Source organism: Macaca nemestrina, chromosome 8 (genome assembly GCF_043159975.1).
Source record: "Macaca nemestrina isolate mMacNem1 chromosome 8, mMacNem.hap1, whole genome shotgun sequence".
Lineage (NCBI taxonomy): Eukaryota > Metazoa > Chordata > Mammalia > Primates > Cercopithecidae > Macaca > Macaca nemestrina.
The window spans coordinates 45,326,005-45,347,503 of NC_092132.1; the positions used below are offsets into that span (position 1 = coordinate 45,326,005).

The 21,499-nt window shown below is 40.4% G+C and overlaps 1 protein-coding gene across 13 annotated transcripts in view; it reads left to right on the plus strand.

Annotated features, from left to right (window-relative positions):
- Positions 1-8,112: 8,112 nt before the first annotated feature.
- The window catches only part of LOC105476133 (regulator of G protein signaling 22), a 177,310-nt gene continuing 163,923 nt past the window's right edge, over positions 8,113-21,499 (plus strand). For 2 of the 13 annotated variants that reach the window (XM_071067477.1, XM_071067478.1), the window contains exons 1-3: positions 8,113-8,261; positions 8,756-8,784; positions 20,692-20,754. In XM_071067477.1, the coding sequence (XP_070923578.1) occupies positions 8,237-8,261; positions 8,756-8,784; positions 20,692-20,754 (117 nt within the window). In that variant the 5' untranslated portion in view covers positions 8,113-8,236. Of the gene's footprint in view, positions 8,357-8,755; positions 8,785-20,691; positions 20,755-21,499 lie in introns of all 13 variants that reach the window. The other 11 variants (XM_071067475.1, XM_071067474.1, XR_011606381.1 and 8 more) reach the window with 9 other exon arrangements.

The window sequence follows — 21,499 nt, forward strand, 5'->3', positions numbered from 1 at the left end:
TGAACTCATGCTTTTTTATGGCTGCATAGTATTCCATGGTGTATATGTGCCACATTTTCTTTATCCAGTCTATTATTGATGGACATTTGGGTTGGTTCCAATTCTTTGCTATTGTGAATAGTGCTGCGATAAAAATGTGTGTATGTGCCTTTATAGTAAAATGATTTATAATCCTTTGGGTATATACCCCGTAATGGAATCGCTAGGTCAAATGGTATTTCTAGTTCTAGATTCTTGAGGAATTGCCACACTGTCCTCCACAATGGTTGAACTAATTTACACTCCCACCAACAGTGTAAAAGCATTCCTATTTCTCCACTCTGATGATAGTTTCTTTTGCTGTGCAGAAGCTCTTTAGTTTAATTAGATCCCATTTGTCTGTTTTGGCTTTTGTTGCCGTTGCTTTTGGTGTTTTAGACGTGAAGTCTTTGCCCATGCCTATGTCCTGAATGGTATTGCCCAGGTTTTCTTCTAGGATTTTTATGGCCCTAGGTCTTAGCACATTTAAGTCTTTGATCAGTCTTGAGTTGATTTTTGTATAAGGTGCAAGGAAGGGGTCCAGTTTCAGTTTTCTGCATATGGCTAGCCAGTTTTCCCAACAACATTTATTAAATAGGGAATTCTTTTCCCTGTTCCTTGTTTGTGTCAGGTTTGTCAAAGATCAGATGGTTGTAGATGTGTGGTGTTATTTCTGAGGCCTCTATTCTGTTCCATTGGTCTATCTGTTTTGGTACCAGTACCATGCTGTTTTCATTACTGTAGCCTTGTAGTATAGTGTGAAGTCAAGCAGCGTGATACCTTCAGCTTTGTTCTTCTTGCCCAAGATTGTCTTGGCTATGCAGGCCCTTTTTTGATTCCATATGAACTTGAAATTAGTTTTTTCCAATTCTGTGAAGAAAGTCAGTGGTAGCTTGATGTGTATAGCATTGAATCTATAAATTACTTTGGGCAATATGGCCATTTTCACGATTGGCCTATCCATGTGATTCTTCCTATCCATGAGCATAGAATGTTTTTCCATTTGTTTGGGTCCTCTCTTATTTCCTCGAGCAGTGGTTGGTAGTTCTCCTTGAAGAGATTCTTCACATCTCTTGCAAGTTGTGTTCCTAGGTATTTTATTCTCTTTGTTGCAATTGTGAATGGGAGTTCACTCATGATTTGGCTCTCTGTTTGTTATTGGTGTATAAGAATGCTTGTGATTTTTGCACATTGATTTTGTATTCTGAGACTTTGCTGAAGTTGCTTATCAGCTTAAGGAGATTTTGCGTTTTGACTATGGGGTTTTCTAAATATACAATCATGTCATCTGCAAATAGAGACAATTTGACTTCCTTGCTTCCTATTTGAATATCCTTTATTTCTTTCTCTTGCCTGATGGCCCTGGCCAGAACTTCCAATACTATGTTGAATAGGAGTGGTGAGAGAGGGCATCCTTGTCTTGTGCTGGTTTTCAAAGGGAATGCTTCCAGTTTTTGCCCATTTAGTATGATATTGGGTTTGTCATAAATAACTCCTATTATTTTGAGATATGTTCCATTGATACCCAGTTTATTGAGAGTTTTTAGCATGAAAGGGTGTTGAATTTTGTTGAAGGCCTTTTCTGCATCTATTGAGATAATCATGTGGTTTTTGTGATTGTTTCTGTTTATATGATGGATTATGTTTATTGATTTGTGTATGTTGAACCAGTCTTGCATCCCAGGTATGAAGCCAGCTTGATCGTAGTAGATAAGCTTTTTCATGTGCTGCTGGATTTGGTTTGGCAATGTTTTATTAAGCATTTTGGCATCGACGTTCATCAGGGATATTGACCTGAAATTTTCTTTTTTTTATTGTGTCTCTGCCAGGTTGTGATATCAGGATGATGCTGGACTCATAAAATGAGTTATGGAGGATTCCCTCTTTTTCTATTGTTTGGAATAGTTTCAGAAGGAATGGTATCAGCTCCTCTTTGTACCTCTGGTAGAATTAGGCTGTGAATCTGTCTGGTCCTGGACTTTTTTTGGTTTGTAGGCTGTTAATTACTGCCTCAATTTCAGAACTTGTTATTGGTCTATTCAGGGATTTGGCTTCTTCATGGTTTAGACTTGGGAGGGTGTATGTGTCCAGAAATTTATCCATTTCTTCTAGATTTTCTAGTTTATTTGTGTAGAGGTGTTTATAGTATTCTCTAGTGGTGGTTTGTATTTAAGTGGAGTCGGTGGTGATATCCCCTTTATCATTTTTTATTGCATCTATTTGATTCCTCTCTCTTTTCTTCTTTATTAGTCTTGCTAGTGGTCTATCTACTTTGTTGATCTTTTCAAAAAACCAGCTCCTGGATTCATTGATTTTTTGAAGGGTTTTTAGTGTCTCTATCTCCTTCAGTTCTGCTGTGATCTTAGTTATTTCTTGTCTTCTGCTAGATTTTGAATTTCTTTGCTGTTGCTTCTCTAGTTCTTTTCATTTTGATTTTAGGGTGTCAATTTTAGATCTTTCCTGGTTTCTCTTGTGGGCATTTAGTGCTATAAATTTCCCTCTCCACACTGCTTTAAATATGTCCCAGAGATTCTGGTACGTTGTGTTTTCGTTCTCATTGGTTTCAAAGAACATCTTTATTTCTGCCTTCATTTTGTTATTTATCTAGTAGTCATTTAGGAGCAGGTCATTCAGTTTCCATGTAGTTGCACGGTTTTGAGTGAGTTTTTTAGTCCTAAGTTCTAGTTTGATTGTACTGTGATCGGAGAGACTGTTTGTTATGATTTCTGTTCTCTACATTTGCTCAGGAGTGTTTTACTTCCAATTATGTGGTCAATTTTAGAATAAGTGCGATGAGATGCTGAGACAAATGTATATTCTGTTGATTTGGGGTGGAGAGTGCTGTAGATGTCTATTAGGTCTGCTTGGTCCAGAACTGAGTTCAAGTCCTGAATATCCTTGTTAATTTTCTGTCACGTTGATATGTCGTGTTAAAGTCTCCCACTATTATTGTGTGGGAGTCTAAGTCTCTTTGTGGGTCTCTAAGAACTTGCTTTATGAATCTGGATGCTCCTGTATTGGGTGCATATATATTTAGGATAGTTAGCTCTTTTTGCTGCATTGATCCCTTTACCATTATGTAATGCCTTTCTTTGTCTCTTTTGATCTTTGTTGGTTTAAAATCTGTTCTAGCTGAGATTAGGATTACAACTCCTGCTTTTTTTTTTTTTTTTCATTTGCTTGGTAAATATTCCTCTATCCCTTTGAGCCTTTATGTGTCTTTGTATGTGAGATGGGTCTCCTGAATACAGCACACTGATGGGTCTTGACTCTATCCAATTTGCCAGTCTGTGTCTTTTAACTGGGGCATTTAGCCCATTTACATTTAACTTTAATATCGTTATGTGTGAATTTGATCCTGTCATTATGATGTTAGCTGCTTGCTTTGCCCATTAGTTGATGCAGTTTCTTCATGGTGTCAATGTTATTTACAATTTGGCATGTTTTTGCAGTGGCTGGTACCGGTTGTTCCTTTCCATGTTCATTGCTTCCTTCTCTTGTAAGGCAGGCCTGGTGGTGACAAAATCTCTCAGCATTTGCTTGTCTGTAAATGATTTTATTTCTCCTTCACTTATGAAGCTTAGTTTGGCTGGATATGAAATTCTGTGTTGAAAATTCTTTTCTTTAGGCAGGTTGAATATTGACCCCTTCTCTCTTCTGGCTTATAGAGAGATCTGCCGTTAGCCCGATGGGCTTCCGTTTGTGGGTAACCCCACCCTTCTCTCTGCCCTTTTTTCCTTCATTTCAACCTTGGCAAATCTGACGATTATGTGTCTTGGAGTTGCTCTTCTCTAGGAGTATCTTTGTGGTGTTTTCTGTATTTCCTGAATTTGAATGTTGGCCTGTCTTGCTAGGTTGGGGAAGTTCTCCTGGATAATATCCTGAACTTGGTTTGCGAATTGAACTTGGTTCAATTCTCCTCGTCACTTTCAGGTACACCAGTCAAACGTGGATTTGATCTTTTCACATAGTACCATATTTCTTGGAGGCTTTGTTCGTTCCTTTTCACTCTGTTTTCTCTAATCTTGTTTTCTCTCTTTATTTCATTAAGTTTATCTTCAATAGCTGATATCCTTTCTTCTGCTTGATTGATTCAGCTATTGAAACGTGTATGCTTCACAAAGTTCTCATGCTGTGTTATACAGCTACATCAGGTCATTTATGTTCTTCTCTACACTGGTTACTCTAGTTAGCAATTTGTCTAACCTTTTTTCAAGGTTCTTAGCTTCCTTGCATTAGGTTAGAACATGCTCCCTTAGTTTGGAGGAGTTTGTTATTACCCACCTTCTGAAGCCTATTTTTGTCAATTTGTCAAACTCATTCTCTATCCAGTTTTGTTCCCTTGCTGGCAAGGAGTTGTGATCCTTTACAGAAGAAGAGACGTTCTAGTTTTTGAAATTTTCAGCTTTTTTTGCACTGGTTTCTCCCCATCTTTGTGGATTTATCTACCTTTGGTCTTTGATGTTGGTGACCTTCAGATGAGGTCTTTGAGTGGACATGCTATTTCTTTCTGTTGGTTTTCCTTCTGACAGGCCCCTCTACTGCAGGTCTGCTGGAGTTTTCTGGAGGTCCACTCCTCACCCTGTTTGCCTGGGTATCACCAGCAGAGGCTGCAGAAGAGCAAAGATTGCTGCCTGACCTTTCCTCTGGAAGCTTAGTCCCAGAGGGGTGCCTGCCAGATGCCAGCCAGAGCTCTCCTGTATGAGGTGTCTGTCGGCCCCTACTGGGACGTGTCTCCCAGTCAGGATACACGGGGGTCAGGGACCCACTTGAGGAGGCAGTCTGACCCTTAGCTGAGCTAGAATGCTGTGCTGGGAGGTCTGTTGCTCTCTTCAGAGCTGTCAGGCAGGGAAATTTAAGTTTGCTGAAGCTGTGCCCCGAGCCACCCCTTTCTCCAGGTGCTCTGTCCCAGGGAGATGGGGGTTTTATCTGTAAGTCCCTGACTGGGGCTGCTGCATTTTTTTCAGAGATGTCCTGCCCAGAGAAGGGAAATCTGGCAGTCTGGCCACAGCAGCCTTGCTGAGGTGCAGTGGGATCCACCCACTTCTAACTTCCCAGTAGCTTTGTTTACACTGGGAGTGTAAAACCGCCTACTCAAACCTCAGCAATGGTGGACACCCCTCCCCCCACCAAGCTTGAGTGTCCCAGGTCGATCTCAGACTACTGCCGTGCTGGCAGCGAGAATTTCAAGCCAGTGGATCTTAGTTTGCTGGGTTCTGGGAAGGTGGGACCCCCAAGCCAGGCCACTTGGCTCCCTGGCTTCAGCACCCCTTTCCAGGGGAGTGTACGGTTCTGTCTCACTGGTGTTCCAGGTGCCACTGGGGTACGGAAAAAAAGAACTCCTACAGCTAGTTTGGTGTCTTCTCAAATGGCCACCCAGTTTTGTGCTTGAAACCCAGGGCCCTGGTGGGGTAGGCACCAGAGGGAATCTCCTGGTTTGTGGGTCACAAACACCATGGGACAAGAGCAGTATCTGTGCTCTAGTTCCTCAGGCTCAGTCCCTCACGGCTTCCCTTGGGTGGGGGAGAAATTCCCCGACACCTTGCACTTCCTGGGTGAGGTGACGCCCCACCCTGCTTCGGCTTCCCCTCTGTGGGCTGTACCCACTGTCCAATCAGTCCCAATGAGATGAACTGCGTACCTCAGTTGGAAATGCAGACATCACCCTCCTTTAGTGTCCATCTTGCTGCGAGCTGCAGACCACAGCTGTTCCTATTCGGCCATCTTGCCAGCTGTCTTGGTCTTGGTGGTTTATCCAGCTTGCCATTCTGTGTCATTTAATTGGGGCATTTAGCCATTTACATTTAAGGTTAGTATTGTTATGTGTGGACTTGATCCTGTCTTCATAAAGGTAGCTGGATATTTTGCAGATTTGTTTATGTGGTTGCTTCATAGTGTCACTGGTCTGTGTACTTCATTCAGTGTTTTTTTGTTTGTTTTTTTTACTGGCTGGTAATGGTTTTTCCTTTCCATATTTAGTGCTTCCTTCAGGAGCTCTTGCAAGGCAGGTTTGGTGGTGACAAATTCCCTCAGCATTTGCTTGTCTGAAGAGGATCTTATTACTTCTCCACTTATGAAGCTTATTTTGGCTGGATATGAAATTCTGGGTTGGAAATTCGGTTGAGAATGCCGAATACTGGCCCCCAATTTCTTCTAACTTGTAAAGTTTCCACTGAGACGTCCACTGATAGTCTGAGGGGTTTCCCTTTGTAGGTGACCTGGTCTTTTTCTCTGGCTGCCCTGAACATTTTTTCTAACATTTTGACCTTGGAGAATCTGATGATTATGCATCTTGGGGTTGATCTTTTTATGGAGTATCTTTCTGGGGTTCTCTGCATTTCTTGAATTTGAATGTTGGCCTGTCTTGCTAGGTTGGTGACATTCTCCTGGATGGTATCCTGAAGTATGTTTTTCAATTTGGTTTAGGGTAATAGACTTCTTAAACTCTCTCTCAATGTGGTCCACTCACAGCTTTCTCCAACTCTGTTGATGGCAACTAAACTTTTCTGGCTGTTCAGACCAAATTCTGGAGTCATTCTCAACTACTTTGTTTCGCTCCCATGTCCAACTTGTCAGGAAATCCTCTTGGCTCTACTGTTAAAATGTCTGCAGAATCTATCTCAAACCTGTACTGTTTGTGCTGAACCACCCGGACTGAGCTACCATTAGCTCTTGCCCGCTTCGAGTCATGCTAATATTAATATATTCTCTAGACAACACCCAGAGTGATTCTTTCAAATAGAAATAAAGTCATGTCATTTCTCTGTTCAAACTCTGCTATGGTTTGCATTTCACTCAGAATGAAATCTGGAGTCCTTACCAAGGGCCCACAAAGCCCTTTGTGATTCGTTCCCCCACCCCCACCTCTCCCTTATCTTCTGCCAGTATCCCGTCACTTCATTTCGTCCTCTAATTTTGTCTGGCCAATATAGTGTTTATTTTTGTCTTTTCCTATGTAATAGGGAAAAGGCAATGAATATAACTAGATGGGAGTTACGGTTCCTTGCAATACAAGCACCCATTGTCTTATTCCTTCTTTTCTTAAGCATTCATATACCTGTGGGGCCCCTGCCAGCCTTGGAGTATTCCTGCAATGTAGGAGGCAATTGTGAAGCCACCGAAGGTTTTAAGCAGGTCAGATTTGCATTCAGATGGATGATTTTGCATTCATCATGGAGAACGGGCTTAAACTGAACTCCACTAGAAGCAAAGACTGAAAAAAGCAGTTAGGAAGTTTTTACAGCAGTTCAGATGGAGCCTGTACTAAGGATCTTCTTACTAGCAGGAGCGGAGAGGAGACTCCAGATTTCAGAAACACTAAGGCAGAATAAGGAGAACCTAGTGCTTTACTGAATAAGAGGGTTGGGGGGCGGGAATAAGTTTTAGGGAAAAGCTCCCAGGTTTCTGGCTTGAGTCTTGCGTAACCTAACAGACGAAGGTACCACGTTAGGTGAACATGAGGCCTCCTCAGGTAATTTTTAAGCCTAGCTCTCTTCAAAATGCAGCAGTCCTAACTGGCACACACGTGTTGGGGAAGTTCGCGGTTCCTATAGGCCGCGAATTATTTAACTTTTTACACAAGCATTTCATACAACTGTGATGGAGATCAAGAGCTGTGTGTTGTGGGCCTCCTGAGGAATGATGAAAACTCGAGGCCCGAGTCTTCCCTGCTTCCTCCGCTTCCCGGGACCAGCCGCTCTGGCGGCCTCGCGCCCCGCGTGCCCGCGGCCTCTCCCTCCCGTGGAGCACCGCGTTTCTCTAGCCGGTGCTGTTTGGCTGTAGTGGAGGAAGAACAGGCCTGAGCCGCGGTTCCACAGTAACGAATTAGCGGCCAGTCGGGTCTGGAGGGCCACAGGCTTCTCCAGGGCGCCCCTCCCGGGTGACTGCGCCGCGGATCTGCACGCGCGTCCGTCCCCAGTCCTCCGCGGCGCTGGCCCCTGCACAGAAGGAAGAGGAAGGGAGGGCAGGAGGCGGCTGGGTCCTTCCCATCGCGGCTTGGTAACCCTGAAAGGCGCCTGACAGGGCGGCCTCGGCCTCCCAAGGCGGCCGCATTGTCTAAGCTCCATAGCAACCCAGGCGCGTTGCGGGCCACACGAGCCGGCGTAGTTCCGGCGCCCGCGCGCCGCCGCCGCGTCGCTCCGGCCCTGACCCGCGCTGGGCCAGCGCGCTGGGGCCCTGACGGCCCGCGCGGGCTCCAGGAGCGGGCAGAGGCGACGGCATGCCCGTGAAGAGGCTCACAGCGGGTAGGTGGCGGCCCCACAGGGACGGAGGACCAGCCTGCGGCGTCCGGGCCGCACCACGCGCCAGCCTCTGGACTTTACCTCCTGCCCTCCTAGAGGTACCCCCGCTCCCAGACATGAGAAAAAAGGGCTTCACTGCCCTCCTGTTGGATTTCATGACGAATTTCACGTCCTCGCCGGTTTACGCTGGCACCTCATTATCTCGCTTAATTCTACATATTGTACGTAGAATAATAGAGGGTTCCATCTATAAAGAAGGGTAACTGCTGGGTCACGGTGAATTAGTGACCAGGCAGGATTCCAGAGGCCTTTCCTTCCCACTTCCACCTTGAATTCCAACTTAAAATGCAAGCCATGTACAGAGAATGAAGAGAGGGCCAGAGATGTACTGAGCGTGCCCGTGTATAACATAGGGCTAGGTGCTGTCTCCCATGATTTCATTTACTCAAAGGAAATCAGTTTTGAGGGAGATAATGTAATATTTTGTCTTGTTTCAGAGCCACCAGCTATTACAGAAGAAGAATTTGTAAGTACGATTTCAAGGGGCTATTTTTTTTTTTTTGGCCTTTAAAAATATAGCAAATATTAGATCATAGAAGAAAGCTGTGTGTTTTCTTTCCTCCTTTTTGCCAGAGTTTTGGTTTAGAAACAATTGTAATAACTGTGTACAAGATTTTTTTGAATTCTCTATCTGGCACATTTTTAAGAAGGGGCCAGTTAATTTGTATGGTGGATGTTGTTCATCGTTAAAGTTCTTTCACATAGATGGCCTCATTTAATTTCTCTAAACTCTTTAATGACTCCATGAGAGGAAAGTTTTATCTCCATGGCTCTATTGTGATGTGGCTGTGCAGTTCCTGGTTGGAGTAAACAAAAGTAAATGGCATTGATGGATAAAGAGTGGTCAATTTATCATTCCTTTACAAATGTACTAAATACTCTCAGCTCAGACTTATAGAGAGGTTAAATAATAAAAGTACTTTGCTAAATATATCCTATATATTGTCATTTAGGTGAGTGCTACATTTAGGGTGGGTTCCATTGTAATTCCCATTGTATACAGTGGTTATGGAACTTGCCTGAGGTTACACAGACAAACATGAGGTGTCAGAACCTAATTCCTACCAAGGTCTGAGTCTGATTCCAAGAGCTCTAAGCACTTCCATTATTTATTTATGTCTTCCAGCACTTATGTTGGCTAATTATCTTATTTGCTTTTGGCTTTCAATCAACAAACATGAGTGATTGTATAGTCATAATGTGGTCCTAGATGCTGAGGTTAAGTCTCAAGAAGTTCACCGTATAGCAGGGCCTAACAGAGAAGAAAGGGCTAAGGCTGTGTGTGCTGGTGGCTTTCACATTCACCTTTCCAGAGCTCTGGTCCATTGCTGGGAGAGACAGACACACACACACACAGAGCCACTGAAGGTAGAGGTACACAGAGCAAGTCAGAAATTCCTCCCATCTTCTGGCCATGTTGGCAGAGCTCTGCTTTAAGAAAAAAAATACATTATACACACACACACACACACACACACACACACACACATATTTTGAGACAGGGTCTCCCTCTGTCACCCAGGCTGGAGTGTAGTGGCCCCATCACAGCTCCCTGCAGCCCTGACCTCCCTGGGCTCAGGTGATCTTCCTGGCTCAGCCATCTGAGTTGCTGGCACTATAGGCACATGCCAGCACACCTGGCTAATTTTTATATTTTTTGTAGAGACAGAGTTTCACCATGTTGCCCAGGCCAGTCTCAAATTCCTGGGCTCAAGCGATCCACCCACCTTGGCCTCCTGAAGTGCTAGGATTACAGACCCGAGCCACCATGCCAGGCCCAGCCACTCTGCTTTTAATGGGAAATTTCTTTAAGTTGCTCCAGGCCTTCCTGAACTACTCTTAGTTGCAGCAGGAGGTGAGCATTTCTGAAGCCAGCAAATTTTTTCCCATACTGCTGAAGAACACTCAACAACACGCCACTTACCGTTTGAGCAGTTCACCTAACCATTTTAGATGTTGGCCCCATCCTTGAACTCATGATAGCTTGAAGACTCTAGGCGTTCCCTTTCTCTTGGCTTAATTTCACTGTCTCCGAGTTCTCTTATCTTTCATTATTATTCCCCCTTTCTGGCTTCTCTTTTTCTTTTCTCATGAAAGTACTGACCTTCAGGATTCTGTTCTCTGGGCTTTCTCTGGGTGAGCTCCTCTTCTCCTCCTATAGCTTCAGTACCCCTGTTTCGTGGGACTTCCACATCTCCACAACTCCAGTCCAGACACCACTTTTAATGCCAGCTCTATATATCCAGTGGGTTATTGGGACTCTTCATCATCTGAATGTCTGTGTCAACAGTCTAAACTGAACCCTCCTCAGGCCCCCCGACCCCATGCTGTTTTTCCTCCACTTCTTATTTTGGTTTGTGGTGCCACTGGCCAGTCACTCAAAGCCTTGCTTCCCTTTTCTTCATCCCCTGCCTGCAATCATTTACCAAGCTCTTTTCGTAGCCATATCTTTTTCTCCATCCACACAACTACTGTCTCATTTCAGGCCCCCACCCTGGGCCTGGACTTTGGTAGTAATCCTAACTGATGTCATTGCCTCCAATATTCCTTCTGCCAACTCCAATTTTTCTTTGTCTAAAGCGTAAAATTCAAGCTCCTGAGCATCACTTGTATTAGATTACTCCCTATTCCTTTGCTCTGTCTGCCTTTAGATTTTTCCCTTTCCTGTCACTCTTACCCTGGCTATCAGATTGCTATTAATTTTTTAAAACATTACCATGTTACTAGCTTGCTCAGAGCTTTTATTAATAGCTAGTATTTATTGAATGCTGACCACATACTAGCTACTAACAACCCTATTAGGTGCTAACCACATACTAGCTACTAACAACACTATTAGGTGGTTATTACTGCCCACATTTCACAGAAGAGGAGGTCGAAGTTCACAGTGGTTAACTAAATGGGCCTGAGGCCGCATATCTCGTAACTGGTAAAGCCAAAATGTCAAATGCTTTGCTTTAAGCCTTCAAAACCTTTTCTATAACTTTTCAGCCTTCTTTAACCTTATCTCCCAATGCTTTGCTCTGTGATAAAGACAACATTCTTACTGTTTTTGGTTTCGTTTATAAACTACATCCACATGCCTCCTGCCCCAGCCAAACTATACCCCACTTTTCTCCTTGCCTTTGCTGTCAAATTTTGTCTCAGTTGCCCTTCCCCATCTATTTCACAATCTTGCACATTCTTCAAGGCCCAGCTAATCTCCTCCATTAAGCCTTTCCAACTAACATCATCCAGACTGCCTGTGAGCTCTGAGCAGCTTTTAGCTGAGAGCAGTTTATAACCAGATTCTCAAATTCACATGCTCAACCAAGTATTGTCTATAGATTAAATAATTAACATGTCTTGCACATGTATTTACCTGTTTTTCCAAAGTGTGAAAGTATTGTTCTCATTAATAAATTACATATTCTTAGGAAAAATGTGTCAGGGACCTGTAGTTCCCCAAACTCCATTCTCTCCTTTTCCATAGTAGATATTAGAACCATTGCTATCCCAGGTTAAGACTACGTTTTCTAGTTTCCCTTACAGCCAAATGTGTTTATGGAACCAAATTCTGGCCAATACGATGTAAGCAGAAGTGTTGTGTCCTACTTCTCTGGAGAGCTGATGTTTATAAAGATCAAATAACGGACCCTTAGGTCACACAGCTAGTAATTAGTTGAGCCACATTTAGAAGCTGGGCTATTCTAACTTTAATACTTACATAAGTGTAGAAGGAAAGAATGAACCCTTTTTCTTCTTTTCTGCTGGCTGGAATAAAGTTGTGATGCTGGAGCTAAAGCAGTCATCTTAGATCATGAGGTGGACCTGGCATCTTGAGGATGGCAGAGACATAAGATCAGAGGGGCCTGGGTCCCTGATGTTTGGGAAGCCGCAATACCTTATGATTAATGCCTTATGATTACAACTGCTTGTGATTGAGAAAAATATTATTTTATTTAAGTAGTTTTCTGTTTTTTGTTTTTTTGGTTTTGTGCTCCTGTGTTCATACCAACTTTTTTTTCATATTGTATTTTCTCAGTGGATCTAAAAGTACAATGCTGTTGTGGACACCCGCAAAATAATATTTGAAACTTAACATGGTGTCTTCATCCTCAAAGGATAGAATAACTCATTTAGAATAAAGTATTTGTTTGTCAGGGACACATACCTTGTATATATTTTTAATTTTTTACCTAGGTATAAGGTACACATTGAGAAAGTTTAAAGTGAGAGTGAATTACAAAATTTACACATTAAAATTTAGGGCTGGGCACAGTGGCTTATGCCTATAATCCCAGCACTTTGGGAGGTCAAGGTGGGGCGGATCACAAAGTCAGGAGATTGAGACCATCCTGGTTAGCACAGTGAATCCTTGTCTCTACTAAAAATACAAAAAAAAAAAAAAAAAAAAAAATTAGCCAGGAGTGCCTGTAGTCTCAGCTACTCGGGAGGCTGAGGCAGGAGAATTGCTTGAACCCAGAAGGCAGAGGTTTCAGTGAGCCAAGATCACACCACCACACTCCAGCCTGGGCAACAGAGCGAGACTCCATCTCAAAAAAATAAAATAAAATAAAAATAAAAATTTAGGAGTCACTCTCACTTTAAACTTACAGCTAAAGTAAGGTGTAAGGTACACATTCAGAAAGTTTAAAGTGAGAGTGACTCTTAAATTTTTTTATCATTAAAATAGAGTGCATTAATAGTAAATATTTAAGTACCTGACTTTTATATTCAAAATAATATCTTTTTCTTGTACCTTAAAAGTAGTTTGTTTGTCACTATGCAAGTAAGTGTGCCAGGCTTCAAAAAAAGTCTTTATCAAGTCTTCCATCAAAAAATTGAATCCAGGAAAGAAAATTCTTTATGGAGTAAAAACATTGTAGTGTAATGATCTATTTTGTTGAAGGTTTTCTGATTTAGAAAACCCACAGTTTTATTAACTCTAAAAGCAGATTGAAAGCTGTTTAAAAAAGGAAAAGTTAAAAAAGAGAATACCTTGTAATCTTACCATCAAATTAAGATAAACTTTAGCTTTAAGCAGTATTTACTTGTATTTTACTTGTTAAAAATGGTATTCATTTTTAGCTAATTTTTAGTCTGTTCAAATTTCTATTTTGTTATTTTTACAGGTTGAATGAAATTATAATAAACATAGGGTATTTCTCAAGCATGAGGACATTCTCATTATTTTAACATACAGTAACATAGTTGGCTCTCCATATCCATGGATTCCACATTTGTGGATTCAACCAAACTTGGATTGAAAATATTCAGAAAAAGGCCAGGTGCAGTGGCTCACACCTGTAACCCCAGCACTTTGGGAGGCCGTTGCAGGTGGATCACCTGAGGTCAGGAGTTCGAGACCAGCCTGGCCAATGTGGTGAAACTGCGTCTCTACCAAAAATACAAAAATTAGCTGGATGTGATGGCATATGCCTGTAGTCCCAGCCACTTGGGAGGCTGAAGCAGGAGAATCGCTTGAACCTGGGAGGTGGAGGTTGCAGTGAGCCCAGATCACACCATTGCACTCCAGCCTTGGTGACAGAGTGAGACTCTGTCTCAAAAAAAAAAAAAAATTTCAGAAAAAAATACAAACTTTAAAAATATAGGACAACAACCATTTACATAACATTTACATTGTATTAGGTATTGTAAGAAATCTAGAGATGATTTAAAGTACATGGGAGGATGGGTGTAGGTTATATGCAAATACTATGCCATTTTATATGAGGGACTTGAGTATCCCCAGATTTCAGTATCTGTGGGGGGTCCTGGAACCAATCTCCAGTGGATACCAAGGGACAACTGTATAGAAAAAAGGTCCATAATTCCAGTCCTCATAAACATGACTAATTACTTGGCAATTAATGACCACTTGGTGTTTTTTTTTTCCAAATAAAATATGTTAAATTATACATAATTGGGTTAAATGAACAGTGAGAGCCTACTGGGGCTGACACACTAGGCAGCTTTATATGGAAACACTGGAAGGCAGGGCTAGACCTAAGTACCACCCCTACTTTCTCCTGTTCTTGTTTCTTTAAGAGGTTGCAGAGCTAGTGGCCAGAAGTGTTGTGAACAAGTCTTTAGGAAACTAAGACAGGTCCCAGAGGTCCTTTGTAAAGTGTTAGGCTATTTGGAATTCTTTCATCTCTATGGAATCCTTTACTCTGGGTAGGAATCAAATTCTCTGATGCTTTTTTGGAACTACAGAAACTATTAGCAGTCCCATTGTTAAGTTAGTAAATAACTTTAAGCAACTTTTTCAAGGTATGGCCATATTAGACACTACTGGGTATAAACATTATTATTAATCCCCAAAGTAGCATACCTTCTGATCAGAGAGATGGCCTTTAATATGAAACAGTAAAAGGATAAGCAGTTAAGTGTTAAGTGTGAGGTTTGAATTGAAAGTACATCGGAATTTAGAGAAGTTTGCCACATCCTCTTTTTAACCGTATAGAATGGGAGAAAAGGTGACCAAGGGTGTGAGATACTCTCTGCTTTAAATGAATATATTGAGTTGTAAAGATCTTTTTTTTTTTTTTTTTTTTTTTTTGAGACAGAGTCTTGCTCTGGCGCCCAGGCTGGAGGGCAGTGGCGCGATCTTTGCAGTGAGTTGTAAAGATCTTTGTACAAGGAGAAAACCTTAGGGTATTTGTGCCTAATGAATTGTCTTAAGCCTAGTAGGTATAATTCGAGATATGACTGGATAAAAGCGAGTCCAGGCCAGGCGCGGTGGCTCACACCTGTAATCCCAGCACTTTGGGAGGCTGAGGTGGGTGGATCATGAGGTCAGGAGATTCAGACTATCCTGGCCAACATGGTGAAACCCTGTCTCTACTAAAAATACAAAAATTAGCTGGGCGTGGTGGCACGTGCCTATACTCCCAGCTACTCAGGAGGCTGAGGCAGGAGAATCTCTTGAACCTGGGAGGCGGAGGTTGCAGTGAGCCGAGATTGTGCCACTGCACTCCAGCCTGGTGACAGAGTAAGATTCCATCTCAATAAAATAAAATAAAATAAAATAAAAGTGGCGGGGGTAAGGGGTTGGGGCGTCCAGAGCTTCCTTCACCTTCTCAAGTCTTTTGTGTACTTGTTGAGAGAGAGAGACAGAGAGAAGGAAAGGGAAGGGGAGAAGAGAAAAGAAGGGAGGTAAAGGGAGGGGAGGGGAAGAGAGAGGAGGGGAGGGCAGGAGAGGACAGGACAGAAGCCCGATGGAAAAGTACTTCTGGATAGATACTGATGTAATCTGTGATGATAACCTTTGGAGGATAAAAGCAGAGTCCATACTTTTGCTCCTCATTGCATGAACCTTTTTAATATCTTCCTCTTTCATAGACTTCATTTATAGAAAATATAATTTTGCAAACCAGTGGGGATCTGATACATGGGCTTTTGGTTTTCAAATGTCAAAAATGCCTTGATCTAGGCAAGCTATACTTTCAACAAGATGTGCTGTGGAGCTTGTCTCACCTTGTATTCTCTTTTTCTGACTCTTTCTCTTTTGACAGTATCTCTTCTTTTAATTAGTATTATTTGTTAGAGTTTTTTTTTTTAAGTTATTAGTCTTTTCTCTTTAGGCTTTGTGTCCTCAGTGTAATCTTTCAATTATTCAGTAAAAAATGTTGTAAACGTTTACTATCTAAAGGCATTGAAAAAATTAAAAGAATAAATAGGAAGCAGCCCTTTTCCTCCAGAAGTTCACAATCCAGGATGAGACATGTAAACAATTACAGTATGAAGTGATAAAGGTTTTTATAGGGGAAATACAGATGACCACTACTGCAGACTTCTGGAGAAGAAAAAAGATGGGTACATGAATAAGAGGGAAAATTTTTCTGGGCAGAATAATCACCATGTGCCAAGGTGCGGAACTATAAAAAAATTGCTATGACTACAGCGTGTAGTATGAGATAAGGCTGGACAGTGGGCAGGAGCCAAATTGCATTCACCATAAGCCCTTTTTGTGGTAGAAAAGGATTGGAGACTGGGGGAACAAATGGATCCCTTGTATTAAATGAGGTGTGGCTAGGAAGACTGACCCATAGGGTGGTACGGATAAGAAAGAATAGGAAAGATGAGGTTTGGCATATGATGGATAGGATGGTGAACCAGAGGTCAGTCCCTTGGTAGATAGGATTGCAGAGTAGTAGTCAGAAGATGGTCAGATAACCAGGAATTTATTCTAGAGGCAATGATGCTGATTTGAGAATCTGTTATTTAATACACAGAAGGCTAAGAAGCCTGTCCATAATGTGCAGAGAAACTTGATCTTATTTCCTTGTAATAAGGCCCCCCTCCAAACATTTACTAGGAAAAAATTTAAACATGTAAGGATTAAAAGAATTGTATAGTGAACACCGATATACCTACCACTAAGATTTCACAATTTTTGTTACATTTGTTTTTTCACATAGCTGGCCTATCTCATCATCCATCTATCAGTCCATCTTATTTTTTATGCATTTTAAAGTAAGTTACAGACATTGATAAACTTCACCTCTAAATACTTCATGAGTATCATGAACTATTAATAGTATTCAATATTAGTTTATGATTCTTTTGTTGATGCAAAATTTATACACTGAAATGCAAACATTTAAAGAATAATTTGGTGAATTTTGACAAATGTATACACCTGTGTAATCCAAACTCCAATGCATATGTAGAACATTTTCATGTCCTAGAAAGTTCTTCAAGCTCCTTCTCAGTTGATTCTTGCCCCCATTCCCCAGAGACACCTACTATGCTGTCTTGCTTTCTGGCCTCTCTCCTTTGCTCATGTGTTTCTCTGTGTACTCAGCATTATTACCCCTCATATTTATATTTCTAAATACGGAATTTGAAGTTATTTGAAATGCATTTCAAAGGCCATTTTTCCCACTTGAGTCTATTCTGATTCTTCTTACCAGATAACATCTTTCCTTCCTTTGGAAGAAACAGTTTATATTGTAATTCTCTTATGGCATGTATCATATTCTTTCTTGGACTGTGGGTTTTTTGTCTTCTTATTTCCTCTTCCTTGCTTATAATGTCTTTGTATATCTTGCATCTTTTAGAGTTGTAAAGAAATTGGACTGGGTGTGGTGGCTCATGCTTGTAATCCCAGCACTTTGGGAGGTCTAGGTGGGAGGATTGCTTGAGCCCAGGAGTTCAAGACCAGCATAGGCAATATAGTGAGACCCTGTCTCTACAAAAAAAAAAAAAAAGTTTTTTAAATTAGTTAAGCACCTAAGTGACAGAGCAAGACCCTGTCTCAAAAAAAAAAAAAAAAAAAATTGTAGTTAATCTGATTTGAAGTTGCAGCAAAATAACTTTAAGCAAAACATTTTACCTACCATAATTAGCAAGCACACATAAACTATTTTGTTAACCCTCTTTCAGTAAGACATTTGAGAAGTTTGGACTAAAAATGGAAAAGCTGACTTCATTTTCACAGATGGCACACCTGTAATACATAAAAAAAAAAAAACGGGTTTCAAGAGTACATTCAATTCTGAAGAAGTGTTCCTACCTTCATTCAACAGAGAATCTGTGTTGCAAATTTTGCAGTCAGGTTTATGGAATGATGTAATGGAGGAAATGATTCTAACTCAGTTTTCTTCTTGATTATACCATTAACCATCACCAGTTTATTGATTATTTGGAAGATGTTAAACCTAAGCATAGAGACTTAGAGCATTTTAATATAGCCAAGTAATGGGATTGTGGAAACTCTGAGAGTAACTGAGTTACTTCTTCAGCTCAAGGCCTTAATTTTTTTTTTTTTTTTTTTTTAATTAAAGGGTTTGTGGTGTAAAGGGCTTATCAGATACACATGGGTTTACAAGACTGCTTACTGATGTGACAAGATATTTTGAACACATTGAACTAGAAACTACAGTGGGAAAATAGGTTCTTTTATTTACTAAGAGAAGGACAAGCCTTTCCACTCAAGTGCCACATGTGGGTGAGCAGATCGTACTTGGAGGCAGCGCTTATTTCCCATTGTGTAACTACCCAATATCAACGCAACTGCTGAGGTTTGATATTGATAGAAATTAAGGCACAATTTTAGAAAAGAAATATTGATTTTGATGTATTTGATAATACCTGAGGTTTTCATAGTTTTCTGTAAGTGCAAACCAAAGGATATGACTGAATGCCTAGGAAATGTCAAGTCACCAAGGGGTTAGAGCAGTGCTACTGCTGCCACCTGAGAACTCTTACCAGTCCCTGGTGAGATGAGCTGAGCTCAGGAATCTAGAGTAAACTTTGAAAACCTTTATGGCAGTTTGACAGAGTATATTTATATCTGTTGAATTTAATAACAAAAAAATTGGGATTGCCGTATGTATCTTCTATTTCATTTTCTAATTATTCATTCAAAGTTATCTATCTGAAATAGGTTAAGGAAAAAAACAAAAAACAGGGCTGGGCATGGTGGCTCATGCTTGTAATCCCAGCACTTTAGGAGGCCGAGGCGGGCAGATCACTTGAGGCCAGGACTTCGAGACCAGCCTGGGCAACATGGTGAAACCTTGTCTCTACAAAAAATACAGAAATTAGCCGGGCATGGTGGTGGGTGCCTGTAGTCCCAGATAGGAGGCAGAGGCATGATAATCACTTGAACCCAGGAGGCGGAGGTTGCAGTGAGCTGAGATCACGCCTCTGCACTCCAGCCTGGGTGACAGGGCAAGACCTTGTCTTAAAACAAAAACAAAACGAGTATCTCCTCTCAGATAGTTCATTGAATTAGAATCTTTTAGAAGTGCAGGACATCTGGAAATGAATATATGAATCTGGAAATTAGAAATTTCAGGCAGTGTGGCAATTCTAGGCAATACTTAGGTCCACCTGGTGCTATGAAATACATATTCTGTATTATGACTAAAAATTAAAAATGAAATGTATACTTTAGAAAAACTAACAAGGGATTGTATTGCACTACTGTATGTTATTTAAGATATACACTGTTCACATCTGTGGATTTCTGATCATGTGATCCAGTACTGCCAAATTTGGCCACCCTTATTGTAGCACAATGCCTTCTACCCAGAATTCAGATGTTTTCTCATAAGAGTTAGCAAAAACTAGATAGTCCACTAAATACAGTTGGAATTATTAAAGTAACTTTGGAAGGTAAAGTCTGATAGGTTATTAAATACCTTGTAGTTTCCCCCAAAAGGATATCTGCCTTGTTCTGCTTTGTTAGACTTTGCCAATCAGGACTTTCTTTGAGCACGTGCTACTAAGGTACTACTACTAAGGTAGAAAATTTATTAAATCCTTAGTTTGTTGTTATTTTAATCAGTTGAAATTTTTAGAAAACTAAATCTTTTGTTTTGAGGTTTCTAGTAAGTTTCTTGATATAAATTCTATAAGTGATTGTTTATAACTCTCTTCTGATGCTGCAATTACTTAAAGAAATTACCCTGAAAATCTACTTCCCAAAATAGGTGCAATATGCTATAGTGTCTTCCTTATAGCACTATATACTTCAGTACATTTTAAAACATTGGCCAGTATAAAAAGAAAGTAATCAGCCATATGGAAATAATAGCATTGTGTCATATTGTCAACTTTCATGTTAGATTTGCAAAATTGAAATATAATTATGAATAACAAAATAAACACATGTACCATACAACAGTTATGCCATGATGTGCTTTTGACATAATGGAAACAATTACTAATAAAATAAGGTGTCTTAGGATTTGGAAGAGAGATTTTGTTCTTGGCAGTGGCTTTTCAATTTTGCCAATTTGAAAAGTGGCTATGTTGGTGAATGAGATAGTTATGGAAAAAATGTACGCAATCTTTATTCTTAGAACACATGCATTGTCAAAGTTTCCTCATGCAAAAGTGAAGCAAGATCCAGATTAAAAAATGTATCTCATTCTGGGGTGGCGGGGCAGTACAACATTTTCTTCACTTCTTTTATCACTTCCATTGGGCAATTTAAGAAATTTACATGCTCAATTTCATTTGGGCTCCAAACACTGCTTCTTGTTGACTCTGCCTTTATTTTTATGAAATATATATATATTTAAATAAGTCTGTGTGAAACTTACCATGTGGTGGTATTATTTTGTATTTGTTGATTTTCATTTAAGTGCTGTGCTATATTTTTTATGTGTTCTGTTTTCCAACTAAGTATAGTAGCAAAGTGTTTTAAGAATATGCTCCCTTCTGTTTTCTTATTTTTTCCTTTCAGAGATTGGAAGGAAACTATAAAACACTATAAACTGTGTCCAGTTTATAGTGAGGGTTCACTGTTTACTGACTAAAAGAGATTTGAAGATCTACGTGATGATAAATTCATAGCAGAATTAGAGAATAATATAGGTATGATTTAAAACGTTGTATAATTATAATACTGTGTTTTTATGTTTTTTTTTTGCAGGAAGATTCTCTGGCAACAGATGATTTCCTTGTAGACTACTTTAATGAATTTCTAAGCCTTCCAGTGAGTTTATTATTATGATCTATCGAATACATATTATCAAAGCAAAATATTTTAATCACTGAATTATCTTGTGAGACCAATTTATCAGGGATAATGCTTTTTAAAAAATATTAAAGCATTTAGGTAAAGGTTTTATCTTTTTATATAATCATTTGGATTTGAATCATATTTAGAAATTATTCTTATTGAAGAAAGCTGGAGTTTTTCTAACCATTATAAGGCATTCTGTACAAACTCTGGTTCAGCTGTATTTGGCACCATGTTAGGTTTTTCTTTATTTATTTATTTATTTTGAGACTGTGTGTCACTGTGTCACCCACACTGGAGTACAGTGGTATGATCATGGCTCACTGCAGCCTTGACTTCCTAAACTCAAGCGATCCTCCCGCCTCCCAAGTAGCTGGAACTGCAGGCATGTGCCATGACGCCCAGCTAACATGTTAGACTTTTGACAGAGGTGATAAGGACAAAATATCAAAAAAGTCAGGGAACTAATTTCTTGCTTTCAAGCAATTATTTTCATCCTCTTGGATAGATCTTAAAGTGGAATTTGTATTTAAGGCAACTAGAGTTTTATATCAGTAGTAAATAGGACTTGGCACACTGTCGTTGGTGTAACATAGATGGATGCCAATTAATAGTTTCAGTCATAGACAGCAGTAACATATATTGTGAGTATTAAGGGATGTCCTAGTCCATATAGTCTATGCTGCTATAACAGAATAACTAAGATTGGGTAATGTAT